Source organism: Meriones unguiculatus, chromosome 16, assembly GCF_030254825.1.
Source record: "Meriones unguiculatus strain TT.TT164.6M chromosome 16, Bangor_MerUng_6.1, whole genome shotgun sequence".
Taxonomy (NCBI): Eukaryota; Metazoa; Chordata; class Mammalia; order Rodentia; family Muridae; genus Meriones; species Meriones unguiculatus.
In genome coordinates, this window is record NC_083363.1 from 5,532,598 (window position 1) to 5,551,889 (window position 19,292).

Consider the following 19,292-nt stretch of genomic DNA (forward strand, 5'->3'; position numbering starts at 1 on the left):
TTATTGACTTTTTTTGAGAGAGAGAGAGTTGCTTTGCATCCCAAGCTGCCGCCTCTCCCCAAATGCTGGGATTATAGTCGTGTGTGTGTGTGTGATGTATGTGTGTGTGCAGCAGAAGACCTCACTCCCTACCTTTTCACCTTGAAACCTTTATTGTTGTTCTTCTCAAGCCCCCATGGGAGAGAGTTCTCCCGTCTCTGCCTCCCATCTTGCCATAGGAACAGGAAAGTTACAGATGCACACTCACACTGCTGGCGTTTACTTTACATGGGTTCCAGAGGCTCGGACTCAGGTGCTTTTGTGGCACATGGCTTACCCACTGAGCTGTTTCTTAACCAGCAGTTCTGCCATTTCAAATAAGAATATTTGGGGCTAGAGAGATGGCTCAGTGCTTAAGAACGTTGGCTGTTTTTCTAGAGGACCTGGGTTCAGTTCCCAGCACCCACTTGGCAGCTCACAACTGTCTATAACTTCAGTTCCAGGGAACCTGATACCCTCACACACAAACAGGCAAAACACTAATGCACATTAAAAAAAACCCAACCAAACAAAAAGCCTCCAGCATGCATGGATCTTGGTATATATCTGAAGAGCATCCTGAACGAGCTTTGCAGATACCAAGATCCCAAATCGCTGTGGTTCACAATCCATGCTCCCCAGGACCACATACCCCGGAAGGCCATGGTAAGGCACTGTCATTCATAGCTTCAATTTAGTATTCCAGCGTCCCAGCAAGGGATCAGGGAATGCAGCTGGAAAAAACCAGAGTTTAAAATCACTACTTTGAAGAATCAACGAGATTTTAAAGGTTTTACTTTTTAAACTATGTGTGTTTGTGTGTCTGTCTTTATGCACACAAGTGCAGGTGCCCTTGGAGGCCTGAAGAGGGTGTCAGATTACCTGAAGCTGGAATTTCAGGTGGTTGTGAACCTCCCAAAGTGCATGCTGGGAACTGGTCCCCTGGGAGAGCAGCAAGCACTCTTAACTGTCAGTGGTTCGGACGATAATTTCCATACTGCTGAAGTCATTGGACTGACGCGGACCCGTCAACGGCTTTTCGTAAATTCCTACATTTGTGCAGCTATCTGACTGTACAAGCCACTTTTGGAACATTTGAAATACCATCCTCTCCTCAGCTCCTTCAAGCCCATTGGCATTCAATCTGTCCTCCCATGTGTTGCCCCGGGGTAAGATGATCTGTGTCTTCAGATTTGACTGGTAGAACCTTTAAAAATTCAGTAACAAAATGAGGTCATGCAAGAAACAGATGCTAAGTAGAAACAGCCAAAACCAACTGTAAAAATGATCGGAGTTGTAAAAGTTACTGAAAAGTGGGCTTTAATGGAGTGCAGGTATAACTGAGCTACGGAGCACGCTCCTCGGCATTCTCTTGGTCTAGTTCAGGCGGAAGTACCTCCCGCCCCCAACCCAAAGTAGGCTACCGTGTTAAATAACATGGCCATGGTCATCATCAGAGTGTAGTTATAAAGCAACTTTTGTTTGCTTATTTTGTAGACAGGTCTCATATCCCAGGCTGGCCTCTAACTCATGGCATAGCGGTGGATGACCTTGAATTCCTCATCCTTCTACTTCCTCCTCCGCCATACCCTGCTAAAGAAAAAAGGGGTGAGGTGGCCTGGGGTAGTGGCTTTGGAGACGGAGGGGCAGAAAGGCCTGGGAGATAGTCACATTGTATTCATGAGCCCAAGGAAAGAGAAACAGTGTTTCTTATCGTTATTATTCAGTTTTTTTCGAGACAGTGCTTCTCTTTGTCGTCCTGGCTGTCCTGGACTCCCTTTGTAGACCTGGCTGACCTCGAACTCACAGAGACCCACCTGCCTCTGCCTCCCCGAGTGCTGGGTTTAAAGGCGTGCGCCACCGCGCCAGGCTTTTTATTATACATTATAAACTTCAACTCAAGTATTTATTCGTGTGTACACACAAACCCGCCACGGGGCGCAAGTGGAGGTCAGAGGCCGATTTGAAGGGTCGGTTTTCTCTAGCCACCACGTAGGGGAAGCGTGAGGATCGAACTCCTGTCGCCAGCGACTTTACTTTTTAAGTCTTTTTTTGGAGAGGAAACCTCAGTCGGGGGCCCTGGCCGGCCCGGCGCTTTCCACGGTCGGCCTGGGCCGGCGGCGGGCGTTGCGCTCGCCCTCCCGGTCCACCCCTGCGCCCTTCCGGCCGCGCACGCGCGCTGCGCTCCGCCCCGGCCCGGGGGCGGGCCCGCGTTCGCCGCGTCGCCGGTTCCCGGGCGATTGCTTCTGCCTGGTCCTCAGGTATGGTGGGGGAGAGGCGGCCCGGAGGCGGCAGGAGCCCGGGCTGGAGTTTCGCTGGCTGCTGAGCGCCGCCGCGGTGCCGAGCGGGCCATGGGCGAGCCCGACCCCTTGGTCTCGGGGCAGCTCGCGGCCGGCCGGACGTGGTGCTTGCGGCGCCTGGGGATGGACGGCGAGTGGCTGCAGCTGGAGGCCGGCAGCGAGGTGAGGGCGGGCGGCCCGGCGGGCTGCGGAGGCGGGGAGGCTGCGGAGCGGCGCCAGGCCGCCCCGGCCTACGGGGGAGGCGCCGAGGCGGCGGCGGGGCCCGGCCGTCTCAGGGCCTGGCGGGGCCGGGCCACGAGGCCAGGCGAGGCCGCGGCCTGAGGCCCGGGCTGGGAGGCTTCTGCGCGGGAGCGAGGCCCGAGCCAGAGCCGCCCTAACGGACACGATGGGCCGGAGAGTAGGCACGGTCCTCGTTAGGTCTCTCAGAGCCAGCTCAGACGGGGAAACTGAGGCGGAGGCGTCCCCTCCTGACCCCGAGAACGGCGAACCCGCCCCGCGAGCCTGAAGATGGGCGCCCGGAGTTGATTTTGATGGCGCGTCTAAGGAAGGGCAGCTTGCCTAAAACCCTCGAACTGTAAACAGTAAAGTCTTCAGTCCCCGAGGAGAATTGGCGCGTGGGGGTGGGCTACGGTTGCATCCCAGAGGAGGGTCAGAGACGGTCAGCATTCTCAACAGAAACCGTTCACGGTGTTTGATAATGCAGGCTTGCGGGCTGGTGCTGGGGGTCGGACCCATGGCCTCATACCTGGAAGGCACGCACTCTGCCAGGTGAGCTGTGTCTTCAGCTCCACGAGTGCAAAATTAAGGACACAAACAAAACAAAACAAAAACAGAGGAAAGGGGAGGCACGGTTGTGAGTGGGGGTTGGGGAGCGGATCCTGGCAGCCTGCTCTGGAAGGGGAACTTAGATCGGGGATGAGCTGGTAGTGCAGAGCCCTTTGCGTTTTGGAAAGTCTGTGCAATCCTGAATGTTGGTCATGTATGCAGGCTGGCCTTACGTCAGCCCCTGGCACACAAACTAGAGTTAGCTGAGAGGACGGAATCGTAATTGAGAGTCTGCCTCCAGCTGTAAGGCATTTTCTTAATTAGTGGTTGATGACCGTTGTGGCTGGGTCGGTGGTCCTGGGTTCTATCAGAAAGGCCTGTAAGCGGCACTCCCTGGCCTCTGCATGGTTCCTGCCGATTTGAGTTCCTGTCCTGACTTCCTTTGACGATGCACTGTGACATGGAAGTGTAAGCCGAATAAACCCTTTTTTCCCCCGGCTTGCTTTTTGGTGTTTCATTGCAACAGTAGTAATCCCAACAAAGATACCATGTGAGTTAAAAATCATTGAATTGATACGGTTAGATTTTCTGATAAGCAGTATATTCTCAATTGGGGAGTGAACAAAGGAGTTCGTGGCTTGAATCAGAAGAAAATTTGCGCAATGAAGGATCCTGGGAACAAGAACATGCCAAGGTGTGGCTTATTTGGCAATATTCTAGAGCAAGTCCAGCTTTAAATTAACAGGCATAAGAGGGTTATTTTTTACATATGAGAGTTTGGTTGGTTGGTTTGGTTTGGTTTGGTTTGGTTTGGTTTGGTTTTTTGAGACTCGGTTTCTTTGTGTAGTCTTAAATATCCTGGGTTCGATTTGTTGATGTGACTGGCCAGAAATCACAGCGATCCACCTGCCCCTGGCTCCTTGACCACTGGAATTAAAGGCATGTGCCACCATGCCCTGCTAAGGTTTTGTTTTTGTTCTTGTTTTTTCATCTGCAGGACTTAATCTGATCCCTGAACTTTCACTCGTCTCTCACAACCCTGTAGGAAAACTTAAGTGTTGACTTACTCGGTTCTGTGGAATCTGTCACTCTGGCCAGCTGGCCAGCCCTGGAGTGGCAAGGGCAAGAGGGCTGTACAGCCCTCCTCAACATGTTCTGCGCATTTGTGTGGAACCGTATTCATGTGGGGAGAGACCCATGGAAACCAAGAGAATGCCGAAGGCAGTGTGAGGATTGACCTGCCTGGTGACTGCACAGTCAGCTTGTTGGCAGGGTTTGAATCCAAGCCAGCATGAGGTCTGACTGCAGTGGTTTTGGATAATAGTACAGGTGTTAGAATTGTTTGCCTAAGGTTTTGGGAGCTGTGCTGGTGTCATCTAATCATAAAGCTAAGGTAGGTTAGTTCCCTGCCTTTCTAGTTCCCCTCAAAGCTCCAGTGTTTGCAGAGAAAAACTTTTTTTTTTTTTTAAAGATTCGTGTATTTATTTTATGTATTTGAGTGCTCTATCTGCAGGTACACCTGCATGCCAGAAGAAGACAACAATCCCAGTATAGATGGTTGTGAGCCACCATGTGGTTGCCAGGAATTGAACCCAGGACCTCTGGAAGAACAGACAGTGCTCTTAACTGCTGAGCCATCTCTCCAGCCCTGCAGATAAAATCTTAAAACCTGAATGGGTCTTCGTATCGCATCAAAGGAAATCCTTTAGTAAACTATCTGTGTGTGGGTGTCTTTAAACTTGCTAACCCAAGCTATAGAGTTTTGTGCAAGCACAAATGAGTGGAGATTTAGTGCAGAGAAGAGCTATCTTTTGCTTGCTTGTTTTCTTCTCTTGTGTTTGGTTTCCATGACCCTGCCCTAAGTGGGTTGGAGAGGGGAAGGAATGGTCCTACGGTGTTTACCAGTTATTTCAAAAACAGAGCCTCCTGAGGAGGACAGGGCTGGTAAAGATGGATGAGAACAAGCGGGTCTCTAGATCAGTGTCAGCTTGCTAAAGGATTGTAAGTGGAGCAGTTCCCATGAGGAGTTCTTAGCTCGCCGCTGGTCCTGAAATAGAACCACTGTGAATTCTAGGACTGGACAGTGAAGGGGAGGGTGACAAAGGAAGTTTTCTTTCTCTGAATTCTAAGTCAGGGACAGTTTCAGAACGAGGTGCTGTTCTCCTTTTCAGTACTGTTTTCCCTGATGTCAGTCACTATTTCCCCTCAAGTGTCAAATGGAATGTGGGGTACTTCCTCTAAAACAGCTACCAAAGATGGAAGTTGTTGTGAATATGGACAGTAGATGATCCCTAAATTCCAAATCCTCATCATCATGCTGGTTCTCACACCCAGGCATCCTCCATTTGAGAAAACATTGTGTACAAATGTATGAGTGTGGTTGGGTATGCACACATGCTATGGTGTGTGTGTGTAGAGGTAAGGGCAACTTGAGGGAGTCCATTCTCTCCTACCAACTGGGCCAAGACAGTGAACTCAGGCTTGGTAGCAAGGCCCTTTACCCACTGAGCTATCTTGGTGGCTGGCTCTCCGTCTCCAACTTCTGATATAAAACAAGACTGAAAATACTACCATTCTAGAACCTGGGCTGCCCCACAGGCACGCACGCATGCACGCCTCCCCCTCTGCTGTCTCCATGTCCTAAGCACTAGGATTACAAGTGTGCCCCACACATGGCTCAGGCAAGGCCACTGTGTTCCCAGGTGTCTGCTGTGCGGCATGTCAGAAATGCAGTGGCCAGTGAAACTCGTACTCTAGGAGGAGTGAGGTGTGTGGAGGTCTGAGTAAAGTACGGTAGGGCTGTGGTAAGTATGTGCTGACATGAAGAAATGTGGGTGACCAGTTTTAGGGAAGAGAATTAGTGTAGGCACCTGAGGAGGTGAGACTAGAAAGATGTTGACCAGCAGAAGTCCAAGGAAAGAATGTTTTAGGCAGAGAGTACACTGAAAAGGCCCTCAGATAGGCTAGAGCGCAGTGGATCGCTTTAGGTCATGGCGAGTGTTGGAGAAGAGAGGTGATCTGATGTAATGTTTTGTATTATCTCTTCAGCAGCTATGGGAAGAATGACTGAGAGGAGCTGAAAGCGCCGAGCTAGGAAGTGTGGCCTAAGATGAGTGAAGAGACCTAGAGCAGAAATGACTGCAGCTACTAGAGTTACTCACAGTTTCCATGTGGGGATGAAGGACACACAAATCAAAGGTGGCTTCTGTGTTCTAGGCTGAGCATTTAACTCAGCGGTTGTGTCCATTACTAAAGTTTATAAGCAATTAATAAGTTGGGCTAGAGCAACATGGTAGTCTTTAAGGATTGTGACGATATGCTTCTGAACGTTTCCAGAGGAGGAAAGAAAGAAGGGCAGGCTTTAGAAAACCACAGACTGTGCACGCCTTTAATCCCAGCACTATCCGGGGCAGCCTGGTCTACGTGGTGAGCTCCAGGCCAACGAAGGTGACTTAGTGAGACCCTGCCTCAAACAGGAAAAAAGAAAACCATAACTTTGGATGTTTCATGCTAAGTCAGTCAAACCATATCAAGAGACTAAGACCCGTGTCTCAGAAGAACAGCATTTCCTTCCCTCACGTGGTTATGATTAGACAGGTGTACCAGGAAGTGTGATAGATGGCTCTGAGCTTTGTTTCTGCCTTTTCTTGTGGGTGACCTAGGACTCAAGGAATTTAGTTGGTAGAGGATTTACTGGACTTGGCAGAGTGCGCACCCCTGTGTGTACAGGTGCCTGCAGGAAGAGGACATTGAATCTGGACTTGGAGTTATGAGCTCTTAGCCACTGAGCAGCTCTCCAGTCCCCATTGTGTTTAATTTGTCTTTTGTATATCTTGACTGAAGATACAACATCAGCTGCCATATCAGTTTTATAGGAGGCTAAAGCTAGAAGGAAAGTTATGTCTAGCTGATGACAGATTAAAGAGTTTATGAAAGTCTAAGGACAGCATGACAGGCTGAACTAACAAGATGAAAACTGACAGAGATTCCACATTTTGTCAACTATAGAAAAAGACACAGCATAGTAACCTTGGGGAGGAAGGGATCAAGAAATGTAGTCATAGCTGGGTGTGGTGGCACACGCCTTTAATACCAGCCTGATCTACAAAGTGAGTCCAAGACAGCCAAGGCTATGCAGAAAAACCCTGTCTACAAAAACAAGGAGATATAGCCGGGCATGGTGGTGCATGCCCTTAATCTCAGCACTCAGGGAGACAGAGGCAGGAGGATCTTCCTGAGTTCAGTCCACTCAAGGCTACAGAGAGAAGCGCTGTCTCAACCGAAAAAAAAAATGTATACATATGCATATATACATATATATATATATATAGAGAGAGAGAGAGAGTCATCTTCAGCGCAAGGATGCCTTGGCAGTGTGCTGGAGCCGTGGCAGCCGGTGCTGCACATATGCCAGTAACCATGCCAACTACGGGGAAGGCATCTTGATGTTGTAGAAGAATTTAAATTTGTTTTCCTTAACCTAACAACTGTAACAACAAACCAGGATCCTCTCAGGCTTGTTGAGATGACAAGCACAAACTCAGGCCCTGGGAGTTAAGGTAGAATCCTGGGATTCAGGGCAGGAATGGTGACTTGGGAGACACTTCACAGCCGCGGGTCGAAGGGGATTGCAGATTCCCTGATGTACCTAGGCAAAACCAGGGCCAGCTGGAGGAATTCACAGAGAAAAAGATGCTTCGTGGCCATTTAAAACTCCAGACCTGTCATCCGAATAAAGGCGGTGCCCCCGGTGAGCTGACTGGGATGTGTGGGGAGAAGCCCCCATCTTACTTTCAGGGTTGTGCTACCTGAGAGTTTGTGTTAGCTTTTTTAATTTTTAATTACTGTTTTATGTGGATGATTGTTTTGGCTGCATGTGTGTCTGGTGCCTGGCTTGGGGGTATGGGTAGAAGAGATAATACTGTGCCAGAAGAGGGCATCAGATTGCCTGCAACTGGGCTTCTGGTGGCTATGAGCCATCGTGTGGCTATTGGGAAAACAAAGCTGGCCTCTGGGAGCAACCCAGTTCTCTTAACTACTGAGCTGTCTCTCCCGACCTCCCTGGCTAACTGTTGTTTGTTGTTGTTTGGTGGTTTGTTTGTAAGTCAGGGTTTCCCTGTGTAGCCCTGTAGACCAGGCTATCCTTGAACTTAGATCCACTGCCTCTGCCTCCCAAGTGCTGGGACTGAAAATGTGCAGCACCGTTGCCTGGCTATGTGTGTCGGTCCGTGCTCCCCCCCCCATAGTTAACGTTTAACTGTTCTCTTCTTATCACAACTTCTTGCCTTTTTCTGTGTGATGCTTAGTGTGGCAACTGCGGAGGAGGAAGACAGCAGATGAACAGTTGAGGTTCCACAGGTGTCTGGTTTCCTAAGACAGGACCCTGTACGCTTCTGGTTGGTAAGATTGAAAAAAGCCTCCCTTTAGAGCATAATGACTGATTGTGCCTCTTACATGGCCTCTCTTTCAGGTGACTATAGGACGGGGATTTGGCGTCACATACCAACTGATATCAAAGATATGCCCTCTGATGATTTCTCGAAACCACTGTGTTTTGAAGCAGAATCCTGAGGGACAGTGGACAATTATGGACAACAAGGTACAAGAGTTCACACAAGCTTGATGAGTTCTATTGGGTTTTATCCATTCTTAAAATTTGTATTATTCTTTTAACATGTGTGTGGGGAGTTATGTGACTGAATGCAGGTACCCGAAGAGGCTAGGGTTGCCAGATCCCTCTGAAATTGGAGTTGAGGAGGTTGTGAGCGGTTCTGTGTGGGTGCCGGATGCTGAGCAGTATACATGTGACACTTTTAATCACTGCCCTCTCACAGCCCTGTTACATATTTTCTTTATTTTTGGTTTTTAGAAACATGGTTTCTTTGTATAGCCTTGACTGGCTTTGAAGTCAGCCATCTTCCTGCCTCTTCCTCCTCAGTGCTGGGATTAAGGATGTGAGCTGGAATGGGAGTTTTGGTTTCTTTGTAAACACAGTTATGTAAATGTGCTTTTGTGTTAATCCCAAGTGTGGGATTTTAGTTGGGCTGTAGTTTGTCCACACCTGTTAATTGTCCTGTGCAGGGTGTGGCTTTTACCATTGGTAACAGCCTTTCATGTGCAGCACAGAGAGGGGTGTGGTCGACTCTGAGAGTGTAAGAGCAAAAAAGAGAGTTTGTGGCATGTGGTGTTGGCCTGTGGCAGTTTGAAGAGTCCACAGACAGACGGTGTGGCGGCTTAGAGCAGACAGGGAGAGAAACGGGGAGCAGCAGCATAAAGACCGCTGGCTGCATCTGCCGTTGACAGAGATTGGTACAGAGCCCTAAAAGAACCCAGTGGCGGCGCTAACCAGCCGGGAAAAGTAAAGAACCCTCTCTCCCCACTAACCTCTCTCCCACATAGGGTTGGGAGGTGGGAAGTGGGGTTGAGGCCTAAACACCCCAAGTAAAGCAGAGTTCTGAAAGCGAGTGCTACAGAGCACCACCACTGCCTGGCTAAAATTTCCTTTCTTAACACCCGGCAGTTGTTCAGGTGAAATGTTCAAAAGTACAGCTGCACCCACCCTTCTCTTTCCAAGGTGCAGCAGGTCTGTGTGCTGCAGGAAGTTAGGTTGTACAAGATTTCTTTATTATTGTATTATTTACGTGCGTGTCTATGTATGTTCATTACTGTATTATTTACATGTGTGTCTGTGTATGTTGTTTATTACTGTAGTATTTACATGTGTGTGTCTATGTGTGTTATGTGCACATTGGAGGCTGGAAGAGAGGTTGGAGTCTCCAGAGCTGGAGTTACAGGCGACTGTGAGATGCTCCATGTGGATGCTGGGACTTGTGCTCTGGGAAAGGAGCAAGCCCTCTGAGCTGCTGAGCCGTCTCTTAGTTCCCTTTAAGTAAAATTTGAAGTCACTGGTCTAGCGGGAAGTTTACAAAGCCCAGGAACTAGGAAGCACCTAAAGTGCAGCAGCACAAGTACCCAGGGGTATAATGGAAGTGGACCATGGAATAGGAGACTTGGTTTAACACAGGGCCCTTGTTATGTAGACCAGGCTAGCCTCAAACTCATTTCTACATGGTGATTTCTACCTTTGTTCAGTAGAGTCTGTCATCTCAAGCCTGTGCATGTTTTTATGTGGCTGAGTCTTGCTCCTTGGCTAGTTCTGTCTTCCGCTGTGCAATAACCAGAGCGGCCCTGTCTTCCAGTTGCTGTTTTAGCCTTTATCTGACATACTCTGTTTTTGTTTTATTTTATGTGTATCTGCATGTATGTCTGTGTGCTACATGCATGCAGTGCCCATGGAAGCCAGAAGAAGGAAACAGTCCCTGGAACTGGAGGTGCAGATGGTTGTGAACACCAACCATGTAGGTGCTGGGATCTGAACCTGGGTCCTCTGCCAGAGCAGCCAGTGCTCCTAACCATGGAGCCATTTCCAGCCATGGCTTACTTTTTAAGAATTCTGATGATAGGCCGAGGACATGGCTCAGTAGGTAAAGCTTGAAGACCTTTGGCTCCTCAGAAGCCATGTAAAGCCATGAAGAATCTCTCACATTATCTATAACCTCTGTGTTCCCACAGCAAGATGGGAGGCAGAGACAGGAGAATCCTCAGAACAGAGCTGTGAGACCATCTTAGACCGGGGTGGGTGGGTGGGGATTAAAAATATTTGATGGTGGTATAATAAAATTAAGGATTTCTGTTCTTCAGAAGTCAACATTAAGAAAAAAACAAGTCATAGCATAACATAACAAGTTTGCTATGCAATTAACTGGTAGAGTGTGCTCACATGTGTACTTGAACTCCAAATCAGTCAAAAACACAGATAGAACTCAGTTTCTAAGATGAATTAAGAAATAGGTACCTCACAAAAGAGCGTACCAAATTCCTACTCAGTATTCATAAGAAGTTGTTTAAACTCAGTGCTCAAGGAAGTTCAAATCAAAACCACCAGAGAATGCCAGCACATTGTAAAGTGGCTAGAATAAAAGACGCTGCTTGGTCCTGTCTGGGAGTGTAAATTGACACAACTAGTTTGAAAATACATAACTTTTTCAGTTGAACATAGATGATGGATGGATAGATAGCTCATGGCAAACTTTTTATCTCTAGGAAACATTTGTAATGCTGCTTACAGCAGAAGGTATAAATTATTATCTCCACAATGAATGCTACTGTGCTGAGCATGGATAAGTCTTAGGATCATTATATTGAGGGAAAAGGTTCCACAACAAGTTGCTAACATGTTAATATATGCCTGTAGTTCCAGAACTCGGTGGCTTCCATGCTAACCTGGTCTAGATAGCCAGACTGTCTCAAAGAAACAAAGTATAGGGGCTAGGGAGATTGCCAGGCAAGGCATGAGAATCCGACTTAACCTGCATGGAAGCTGGGCGTGGTGGTGCGTGTCTTCAATCCCAGCACTCAGGAGGCAGGGGCCTCTGTGAGTTTGAAGCTAGCTTGGTCTACAAAGTGAGTTCCAGGACAGCCAGGGCTTTTGCACAGAGAAACCCTGTCTCGAAAAACTGAGGGGAGGTGGGAAGCTTTTTGATTTTGTAATTCTGAAGCTGGGGAGCTAGGTAGAAAAGTTCCTGGAGCTCACTGTCCAGTCAGTCTAACCTGGTGGCTGAGAGCTAAGCAGTGAGAGACCCTGCTCTTGAGCTCAGAAGGCCTTACTTCAGTTCCCAACACCCACCTCGGGTGCCACACAGCTCCTGTAACTCCACCTCTAGAGATCTTCTGACCTCTGTGGGCACATGTGTGCACACATAATTTTTTTTTAAGGTTTATTTATTTATTATGTATACAGTGTTCTCCCTAATGTGTGCCTGCAGACCAGAAGAGGACACCAGATCTTATTGTAGATGGTTGCTGGGAATTGAACTCAGGACCTTAGGAAGAACAGCCAGTGTGCTCTTAACCTCTGAGCCATCTCTCCAGCCCGCCCCCACATAATTTAAAAAAATAAAATCGTATCAAATGAGGTAGCTAGATGTGGTGGTGCATGCTAATTGTAGCACTGGGGAGGTAGAAGCAGGCAGGTGTTTGTGAATTTCAGGCCTGGTCTACAAAGCAAGTTCCAGGCCAGCCAGAGCGACACAATGAGACCCTATCTCAAAAAATCTAAACTAGGCCAGGCGGTAGAGGTACACACCTGGGCTACAGAGTGAAGTCCACGACAGCCAGGGCTGCACAGAGTAACCTTGTCTCAAACAAAAAAACAAAAGACAATAAATAATAAGGCAGAGTGGTGCTGGAGAGATGACTCGGTGGTTCAGAATACTCACCTTGCAGAGGATCCAGGTTCAATTCCCAGCATGTATAAGGTGCCTAACAACTGTCCACCGCTCTGTTCCTAGGGCATCTGAGTCTATCTTCTGACCTCCATGGGTACCAGGTGTACTCAGACATCGAGTGAGGTGGAAAGCCCCTGAGGAAAACACCTGGTGCTGTTCTTGGGCCTCGTGCACATACCGGACAGCAGAAAAGAGGGGGATTTACATGATGTTTAAAACTAGGTGAAGCTGTCACATCAGGATACTAGTCCGTTTACAAGGAAAGGAGAGACAGTTTAACAGATTGCTAAACTAAAAACTACAGCGGTTCTTAGTCTCAGTTCAGCAGTGAGTTCATTCTCTGGCTGATCCCCAAAGTTAAGTTTGTAAAACTTAACTGCCAGAATCTTGTTAACTCTAAAGCCTGTTGTAGGTTGTAGGACTTGTCCTCTCCATTTAGCTAACCCACCTCCACATGGTACCCATTGCTGTGCCATAGGCTATGCCACAGGATTCCATACTTGTGTCCTTGCATTTTTTTCCCTACAAATAGGTGCTAAAAGCCATTCCTATATCTTATTTTGTCTTTGGTGTATTAGCTGGTATTTTACTCAGGGTTCTGTTGCTGTGAAGAGACACCGTGACCATGGCAACACCTACAAAGGGAAACACTTAATTGGGGCAGGCTTACAGTTTCAGGGGTTTAGTCCCTCTTGATCTGCAGACAGCAGCAGGAGACTGTGTAACACTGACTGGGTGAGCTTGAGCTTAGGAGATCCAAAGCCCGCCCCCACAGTGATGTACTTCCTCCAACAAGGCCACACCTGCTAACAGTGCCACTTCCTATAGGCCAAGTGTTCAAACGCATGGGTCTGTGAGGGCCATTCCTATTCAAACACCATACCATAAGAGGTTGAGCACAGAAGCGAAGTGACCTGTCAGTGGTGCCAGGTACTGTTCTAGGTACATTAAAGTCTCAGTATTGGGGATTGAGCCAGGTCATTGTGTGCTTCTGCCTCAAAGCTCAACCCCCTCCCTATCCATGTTCTTAACAATGTAATTTCATTAAAACAAGAAGTTAGGAAACAAAGATTTGTGATACTTGAGTGTTGTGTAGTGTATTTTTCAGTGTGGGATAGGTACTTCCTCATTTTGTAGACAAAGCTGAGGCACAGGGTAGTGAAGCTGCTGAAGGCATGCAGCCAGTACCCCCAAGGTGTTGTATTTGCCTGTGAGCTCAAGTCCAGAGTTCCATCTCCGTTTGCTACACTGTTAATATGTGCACATGGCTGCTGGTATTACTTGGGTCAGGTCCCACCTACTACAAAGTATTGCAACTGTCTTTTTAGTTTTGTACACTGGAAAGTGCTTTGCTTGCTCAGTGTGTATGGGGCCGCATGCGGAACGTGGGTGACTCCTGGCTGAGCCTGCCTTGTGGTTCACCGTGAGGGGATGCTTCCTTCTATAGTAGCATTTTCTCCGTTCTTGAATCATTGCCTGCAGTTTAGGTCAATAGGAGTGATTGAGCTTCAATGTTCTTCAGTGTGTTGTGTGTGTTTTGGGTAAGGTGATTCTTGCCTGTTAGACAGGCAGTTCTCTGTGGAGGTATGAATGTGAAATATAGGTAGAAAGCCAAAGCACTGTGTGCACAATGCTCTTTCCAGAGATGGTGGTTTATGAACCTTTCGCTTCTACTTGTTCTCAAGGGTTTTCCTTCTGAAAAGGCGGAAGGTTTTGCAGCAGCAAGAGAGAAATTCCATTAAGAGGAGGAAAATCATGAGCTTATTTTGTTTTTCTTTCTTTTTCCCCAGAGTCTGAATGGTGTTTGGCTGAACAGAGAGCGCCTGGCACCATTACAGGTTTATTGCATCCATAAGGGAGACCATATTCAGCTTGGAGTGCCCCTGGAAAACAAGGAGAATGCGGAGTATGAATACGAAGTTGTTGAAGAAGACTGGAAGAGTCTGTCTCTCTGCTTGGCCCCCAAGAATGACCAAACAGTGGGAAAAAATAAAGGCTTGAGAACTAAGAGGAAATTCAGTTTGGATGGATCAGAGAATCTTGAAGCTGAAGGTCCCTCAGATCTCAAATGCAAAGCAATAACTAAAGTCTCTTGTAAGCCAGTGCAGTTACAGGGAAAAGGTGAAGCGGCCAGTCAGCCCTTGGAATATTTGTGCCCTAAGTTGACTTCTCTTGAGGCAAGTGAAAAGACCACGGAGCCTCACGCTTGCTCTACTCTTCCAAAGGCCATCGAACTTTATCCTAAGAAGCAGAAGGCCTCCAGCCTTTCAGCATCCCAGAGCAGCTTAGAACTGTTTAAGGTGACCATGTCTAGGATTCTGAAGCTGAAAACACAGATGCATGAAAAGCAGATAGCTGTTCTGAATGTGAAGAGGCAGACCCGAAAGGGGAGCTCAAAGAAAATCGTGAGGATGGAGAAGGAACTGAAAGATTTACAGTCTCAGCTGTACGCGGAGCAGGCTCAGCAGCAGGCAAAACTAGAGCAGCTGGAGAAGACGTTCCAGGAAGAGGAGCATCACCTCCAGGTACCACAGAGTAGTAGCAGAGGTGGCCTCAGGTGGGCAGGCACTTTGTGAACTTCTGCCAGAGTTGTGTGTGAAGCAGGGACTGAATGCTGAGCATAGGAGACAGAACGTGAGCAGAAAACTAAGATGGAGTTTTCAGCATACTGACGAGATCAGGAGCCAATTAGGGAGCCAAGATGAGTAAGGGACTGCAGAACCAGCCTGGACACAGCTGATCTGTGAAAAGTGAGATGTTTCAGACCCAAGGTAGATTCAGGGAGAAGTTGGATGAAAATTAGGATGCCACAAAGCCACGTCAAAATCACGTCACAGCCCAGGGCAGGTGCAGGTCAGCTAGTTGCTCCGTCCTTGTACACGGCAGCTGTGGGCTCTGTGGGCAGCTGTGGGCTGTGTGAGCGGCTCTGGCTAACCTGGGCAAGGGTGGCGGTGGTGCAGAAAATGATGTTCTTCCTGTCTTCATCAACCAGAATGCCATGGAAAGGCACCCAACGGGCTGAATGATAAGCCACCTTCCTTTACTAGAAGGGAAAAGAAATATGAGTGGCGTGGAGGTTGGACCAAGTGTGTCCTCATCCTCAAATCATTTGCTTAGATGACAAGCTCTTGCCTAAAGCTTGAGGCTGGAGCTGATCCTGTTCCTGCTTAAAATGTCAGTTCCCATGTGGTAGGAACTGTGTCATTCCCACCCCAGTTGTTCAGGTAATGGTGAATGTCAACAATTCTCTATTGTTGTCTTAAAACCAAAAAGGACCAGTCACAGCTGAAGTTCAAAGGTATTTTTATCTTCTTTAGGTCTCTCTGGGCAAAGAACAGCCAGTAGTGGCTTATTTCTGAAGAATTCATACCTTTCATTCTAATCTGTGCTATCTCCTTGAGCTGGTAGGATTAGCCGTGGATTACATGGGTGCCTCGGGCCATGCATGGTGGTATGCATAGCTTCTGCTTCCTTTGCCCAGCCCAGACTGCTTAAATTAGCAGAGCATGGGAATTTAGTGTATCACAGCTTCAGTCAGCGTGGTTCTCTTTAAAGGATGGTGTGTTCAGAAATGAGGTGGTATCTGTGATTCATAGTCATGGCTACTCTGTGCTCAAGATACAGCTGCAAAGTCTTTCTCTGGGGCAGAGGGTTAAAGACAGACAAGACTGGCTTGGATATCTTCCGGTCATCCGTCATGCCTTGAAAAGATATCCAGTTCTTTGCGTTAGCTGCATCTGTCTCCCTCTGCCCTCAGCCTTGTTAAGGCCCTGCTCATGCTCTATGTTTGGAGTACCCATGTTGCCTGACATTGCAGTTGGAATTCTGTTTGGTATTAAAGTGCTTATTATTATTTTTTTAATCATTAAGTAATTTACCTTGTTGAGACAAGATATGCTCCCCATTAGCACATTGGAAGAATGATTTTCAGGGTGGTGCATTAAATTATGAACGAGTTGAAATCCCCTACCCTACAGGTAACTCCTAAGGCAGTAAGAACACAGGCTGTGTGGAAGAAGCTGGCCACAGGCGAGTGAGGGCTCAGCTGTGGAGGAGGGCAGCAGAGGCCCGGGCAGGGCGGAGAGTGGCTTGCAGGGGTGGTTGCTGTGAAGGACAAAGCACGGAAGTGCTGTGGGTGCCAGTATGGGGTTGTATTTGAGTTTAGATGTTGGTGGTCCAATTCTTAGGTTTCATCTACTTGAGTATCATGGTGTTGCTAATAAAAGAAGCTTAGCTTGTCACCCTGCTGTTTTTCAGAGCCACTCAGCTAGTGGCTTGAAGCTGACAGTCCTGAGGTTTGCAGTAGCTAAGAAGTAACACTGCTCAAATCCTTGGCTGATAACAATTTGAAGTAAAACGAGGGATTCTGTGCCTTGCGCTCTGCCCCATGTTCCTTGTCATAACTGCTTGTTGCAGGATTTTGTTCTCTTTCCCCCTTGACTGCAGGGAAACCTTCCATTTTGTTTTGGCTTTTCAGGGTTTGGAGAAAGAGCAAGGAGAAGAGGACCTGAAGCAACAGCTGGTCCAGGCTCTGCAGGAGGTAACTTAATCTCCCGCTTCCAGAGGCTGTGGTAGTTGTGAGTGGGGAGCAGCCAGGCATCACGTGGCCACTAGCTGCCTCTGCCTCTTAGCCCACTGCTGTGTTATCTCCAGTCTGCAGAAAGACCAGGTGCTAGATGCTCAGAGCATCAGGCTGGAGATTGGGAGCCTCACAGATGCACACCAGCTCTCAGCATGGAGACTGACGTCTTCATCGAGCAGAAGCCGCCCTGGTGATGCTGCAACAGCCTGTAGAAGTTCAGAACTCTCTCTGGAATAGGGACTCTACTTCCAGAATAGCAAGGGCAGCAGAGGGGAGATGTTAGCTAAGCCTTGGGCCTTAAGGCCTGTGACAGCCTTTGTACCTCACCATCCCCACACTGTGGCATTCAGAATATTCTGGTCAAGTATTTTAGGTCAGTTTGAGAATGAACAGTCCAAAGCAAAACCATCTGTTTTGCAAAATAGTGCAGCTTTCAGCATCAGATCACATAAAAGACTACTTGTAATTCACGTTATTGAACCCAGGGCTGCTTTTACCTGGCTATCTTTTATGGGCTTTTTTATAGCTTTAAAACTTGCTTCAGCTTAATGTAGTGGTGCACACCTTTAATCTCAGCACTTTGGAGGCAGAGGTAGGTAGATCTCTGAGTTTAAGGCCAGTCTGGTCTACAGAGTGAGACCTGTCTCAGAAAACAACAAAAACTTGCTTCATCTTTGAGCTTTGATTATAATGAGTAATTTGATGCAAGTTCAGTGAAAAAGGTTGTGAGATGGTTGAAACCTTGAGCAGAGTGAGCAGCTTGCATACAAGTTTGTTGAGGTTTGTCTTTCTGTTTGCTTATTACACACCTATGCCTCAGCCTTATCAGGACTAACAGTGAGGTGAGAGGGGGCCTGCCTCGGTTTTCTCCTGGGGAGGTTGAAAGGGTAGGCATTGTTCCTATTAGAGTATTTTAATACATTTTAGCTTTAGTGTGTGTGTGTGTGTGTGTGTGTGTGTGTGTGTATGTACACACAAGCATTCACGTGGGGCTGGAGACAGCCTGAGTTTGGGGCCAGCACTCATTAGACAGCCCGCAGCCCCTTGTAACTCCAGCTCCAGGAGGCTGGATGCCATACATGTGCGGCTTATACTCACACAAACACACTAACTGAAAATAAAAACAGAGCCGGGCGCCCACAGTGGCACACGCCTGTAATCCCAACACTCTGGGAGGCAGAGGCAGGCGGATCTCTGGGAGGCAGAGGCCAGCCTAGTCTACAAAGCAAGTCCAGGACAGCCAAGGCTACAGAGAAACCCTGTCTCAAAAATAAATAAATAAATAATCAAATAAAAAGAGATTTTTTTTTTTAATTGTGAGCGTGGATCTCATGTGACACAGTGTATGTGTGGAGTTTTTGGGTGTTGGTTCCCTCCTGTGGATGAGGTCATCAGGCCTGCACTACAAATGCCTTTACTAGCTGGGCCACTTCTTCCCCCCATCCTGAATGAAGGAAGGCTGTTTCTGAAATTGTCATCTCTGGTCCCTAAACCAAAGTCACTGACCAGCAGGAGGAAGCAGAGGGCTGTGGCTAACAAGAGGGTTGTTATGCAGCCATCCTGATGGCTTTCCTGCCGTTCCTGCAGCATCGGGCTCTAATGGAAGAACTGAGTCGAAGCAAGAAGGACTTTGAGAAAATCATTCAAGCCAAGAACAAAGAATTGGAGCAGACCAAGGTACTGGACAGAGGATAGAGACTTAGTAGTTAGTGCATGGTTGCTGTGGTGAACAAAGACGGCTACTTGTTACCTCAGGGAGATGATCTCCCAAGTCGTCCGTCCTGTAGCTGCTCACCTGAGACAAGCTAAGCGCTGGGAAGGAGTCCTGACTTCCGTCTGTGGGGATTCTCTTTTGGGGTGTCTCCCCATGAACTCTTAAATTACAGGTTACGCACACAAATGCCTCCCAAGGCCAGAGCAGTAAAAAGTGAGCGAAGAGGCCTGAGCGTAGGGTACCAGAGGAGCGTGAGGGCCGTGCTGCTTCCTAACTCCTCAGAAGGCAGCTCTTCTCAGTCAGTAGCCGCCCAGAAATGCGAGTTCAGTCTGGTTAGATCCAACTTTTTTCACAGTAGGCAGAAATCCAGATCTTTAAATGAAATGCCCCAATTCTCAAATATTGTCAGCAAGTTTTTCTTTAAACTTGTGTAGTCATAAAATGCATATTCATGAGGAATCGTGATGTTTTCATCTATGTGCACCTTCGGGCCCGTGGGTCAGTTTCTAACCTCGTGTCTGTGTCAGACTACATCTCGCCCTATCCTGGGCTCGGAGCTGGAGCTGAGAGCAAGGAGATGTTCTTCCCAGCAGATCTGAGGTCCCTGTCCTGTATTTAAATCAGTG

At 47.9% G+C, this 19,292-nt stretch overlaps 1 protein-coding gene across 4 annotated transcripts in view; it reads left to right on the plus strand.

Annotated features, from left to right (window-relative positions):
• The first annotated feature begins 2,210 nt into the window (after nucleotides 1–2,210).
• Rnf8 (ring finger protein 8) overlaps nucleotides 2,211–19,292 on the plus strand; it is a 32,488-nt gene continuing 15,406 nt past the window's right edge. For 2 of the 4 annotated variants that reach the window (XM_021633446.2, XM_021633447.2), the window contains exons 1-5: nucleotides 2,238–2,480; nucleotides 8,554–8,682; nucleotides 14,161–14,895; nucleotides 16,848–16,910; nucleotides 18,540–18,629. In XM_021633446.2, coding sequence (XP_021489121.1) covers nucleotides 2,370–2,480; nucleotides 8,554–8,682; nucleotides 14,161–14,895; nucleotides 16,848–16,910; nucleotides 18,540–18,629 — 1,128 coding nt within the window. In that variant the 5' untranslated portion in view covers nucleotides 2,238–2,369. Of the gene's footprint in view, nucleotides 2,481–2,577; nucleotides 6,282–8,553; nucleotides 8,683–14,160; nucleotides 14,896–16,847; nucleotides 16,911–18,539; nucleotides 18,630–19,292 lie in introns of those variants that run through there. The other 2 variants (XM_021633445.2, XM_060369194.1) reach the window with 2 other exon arrangements.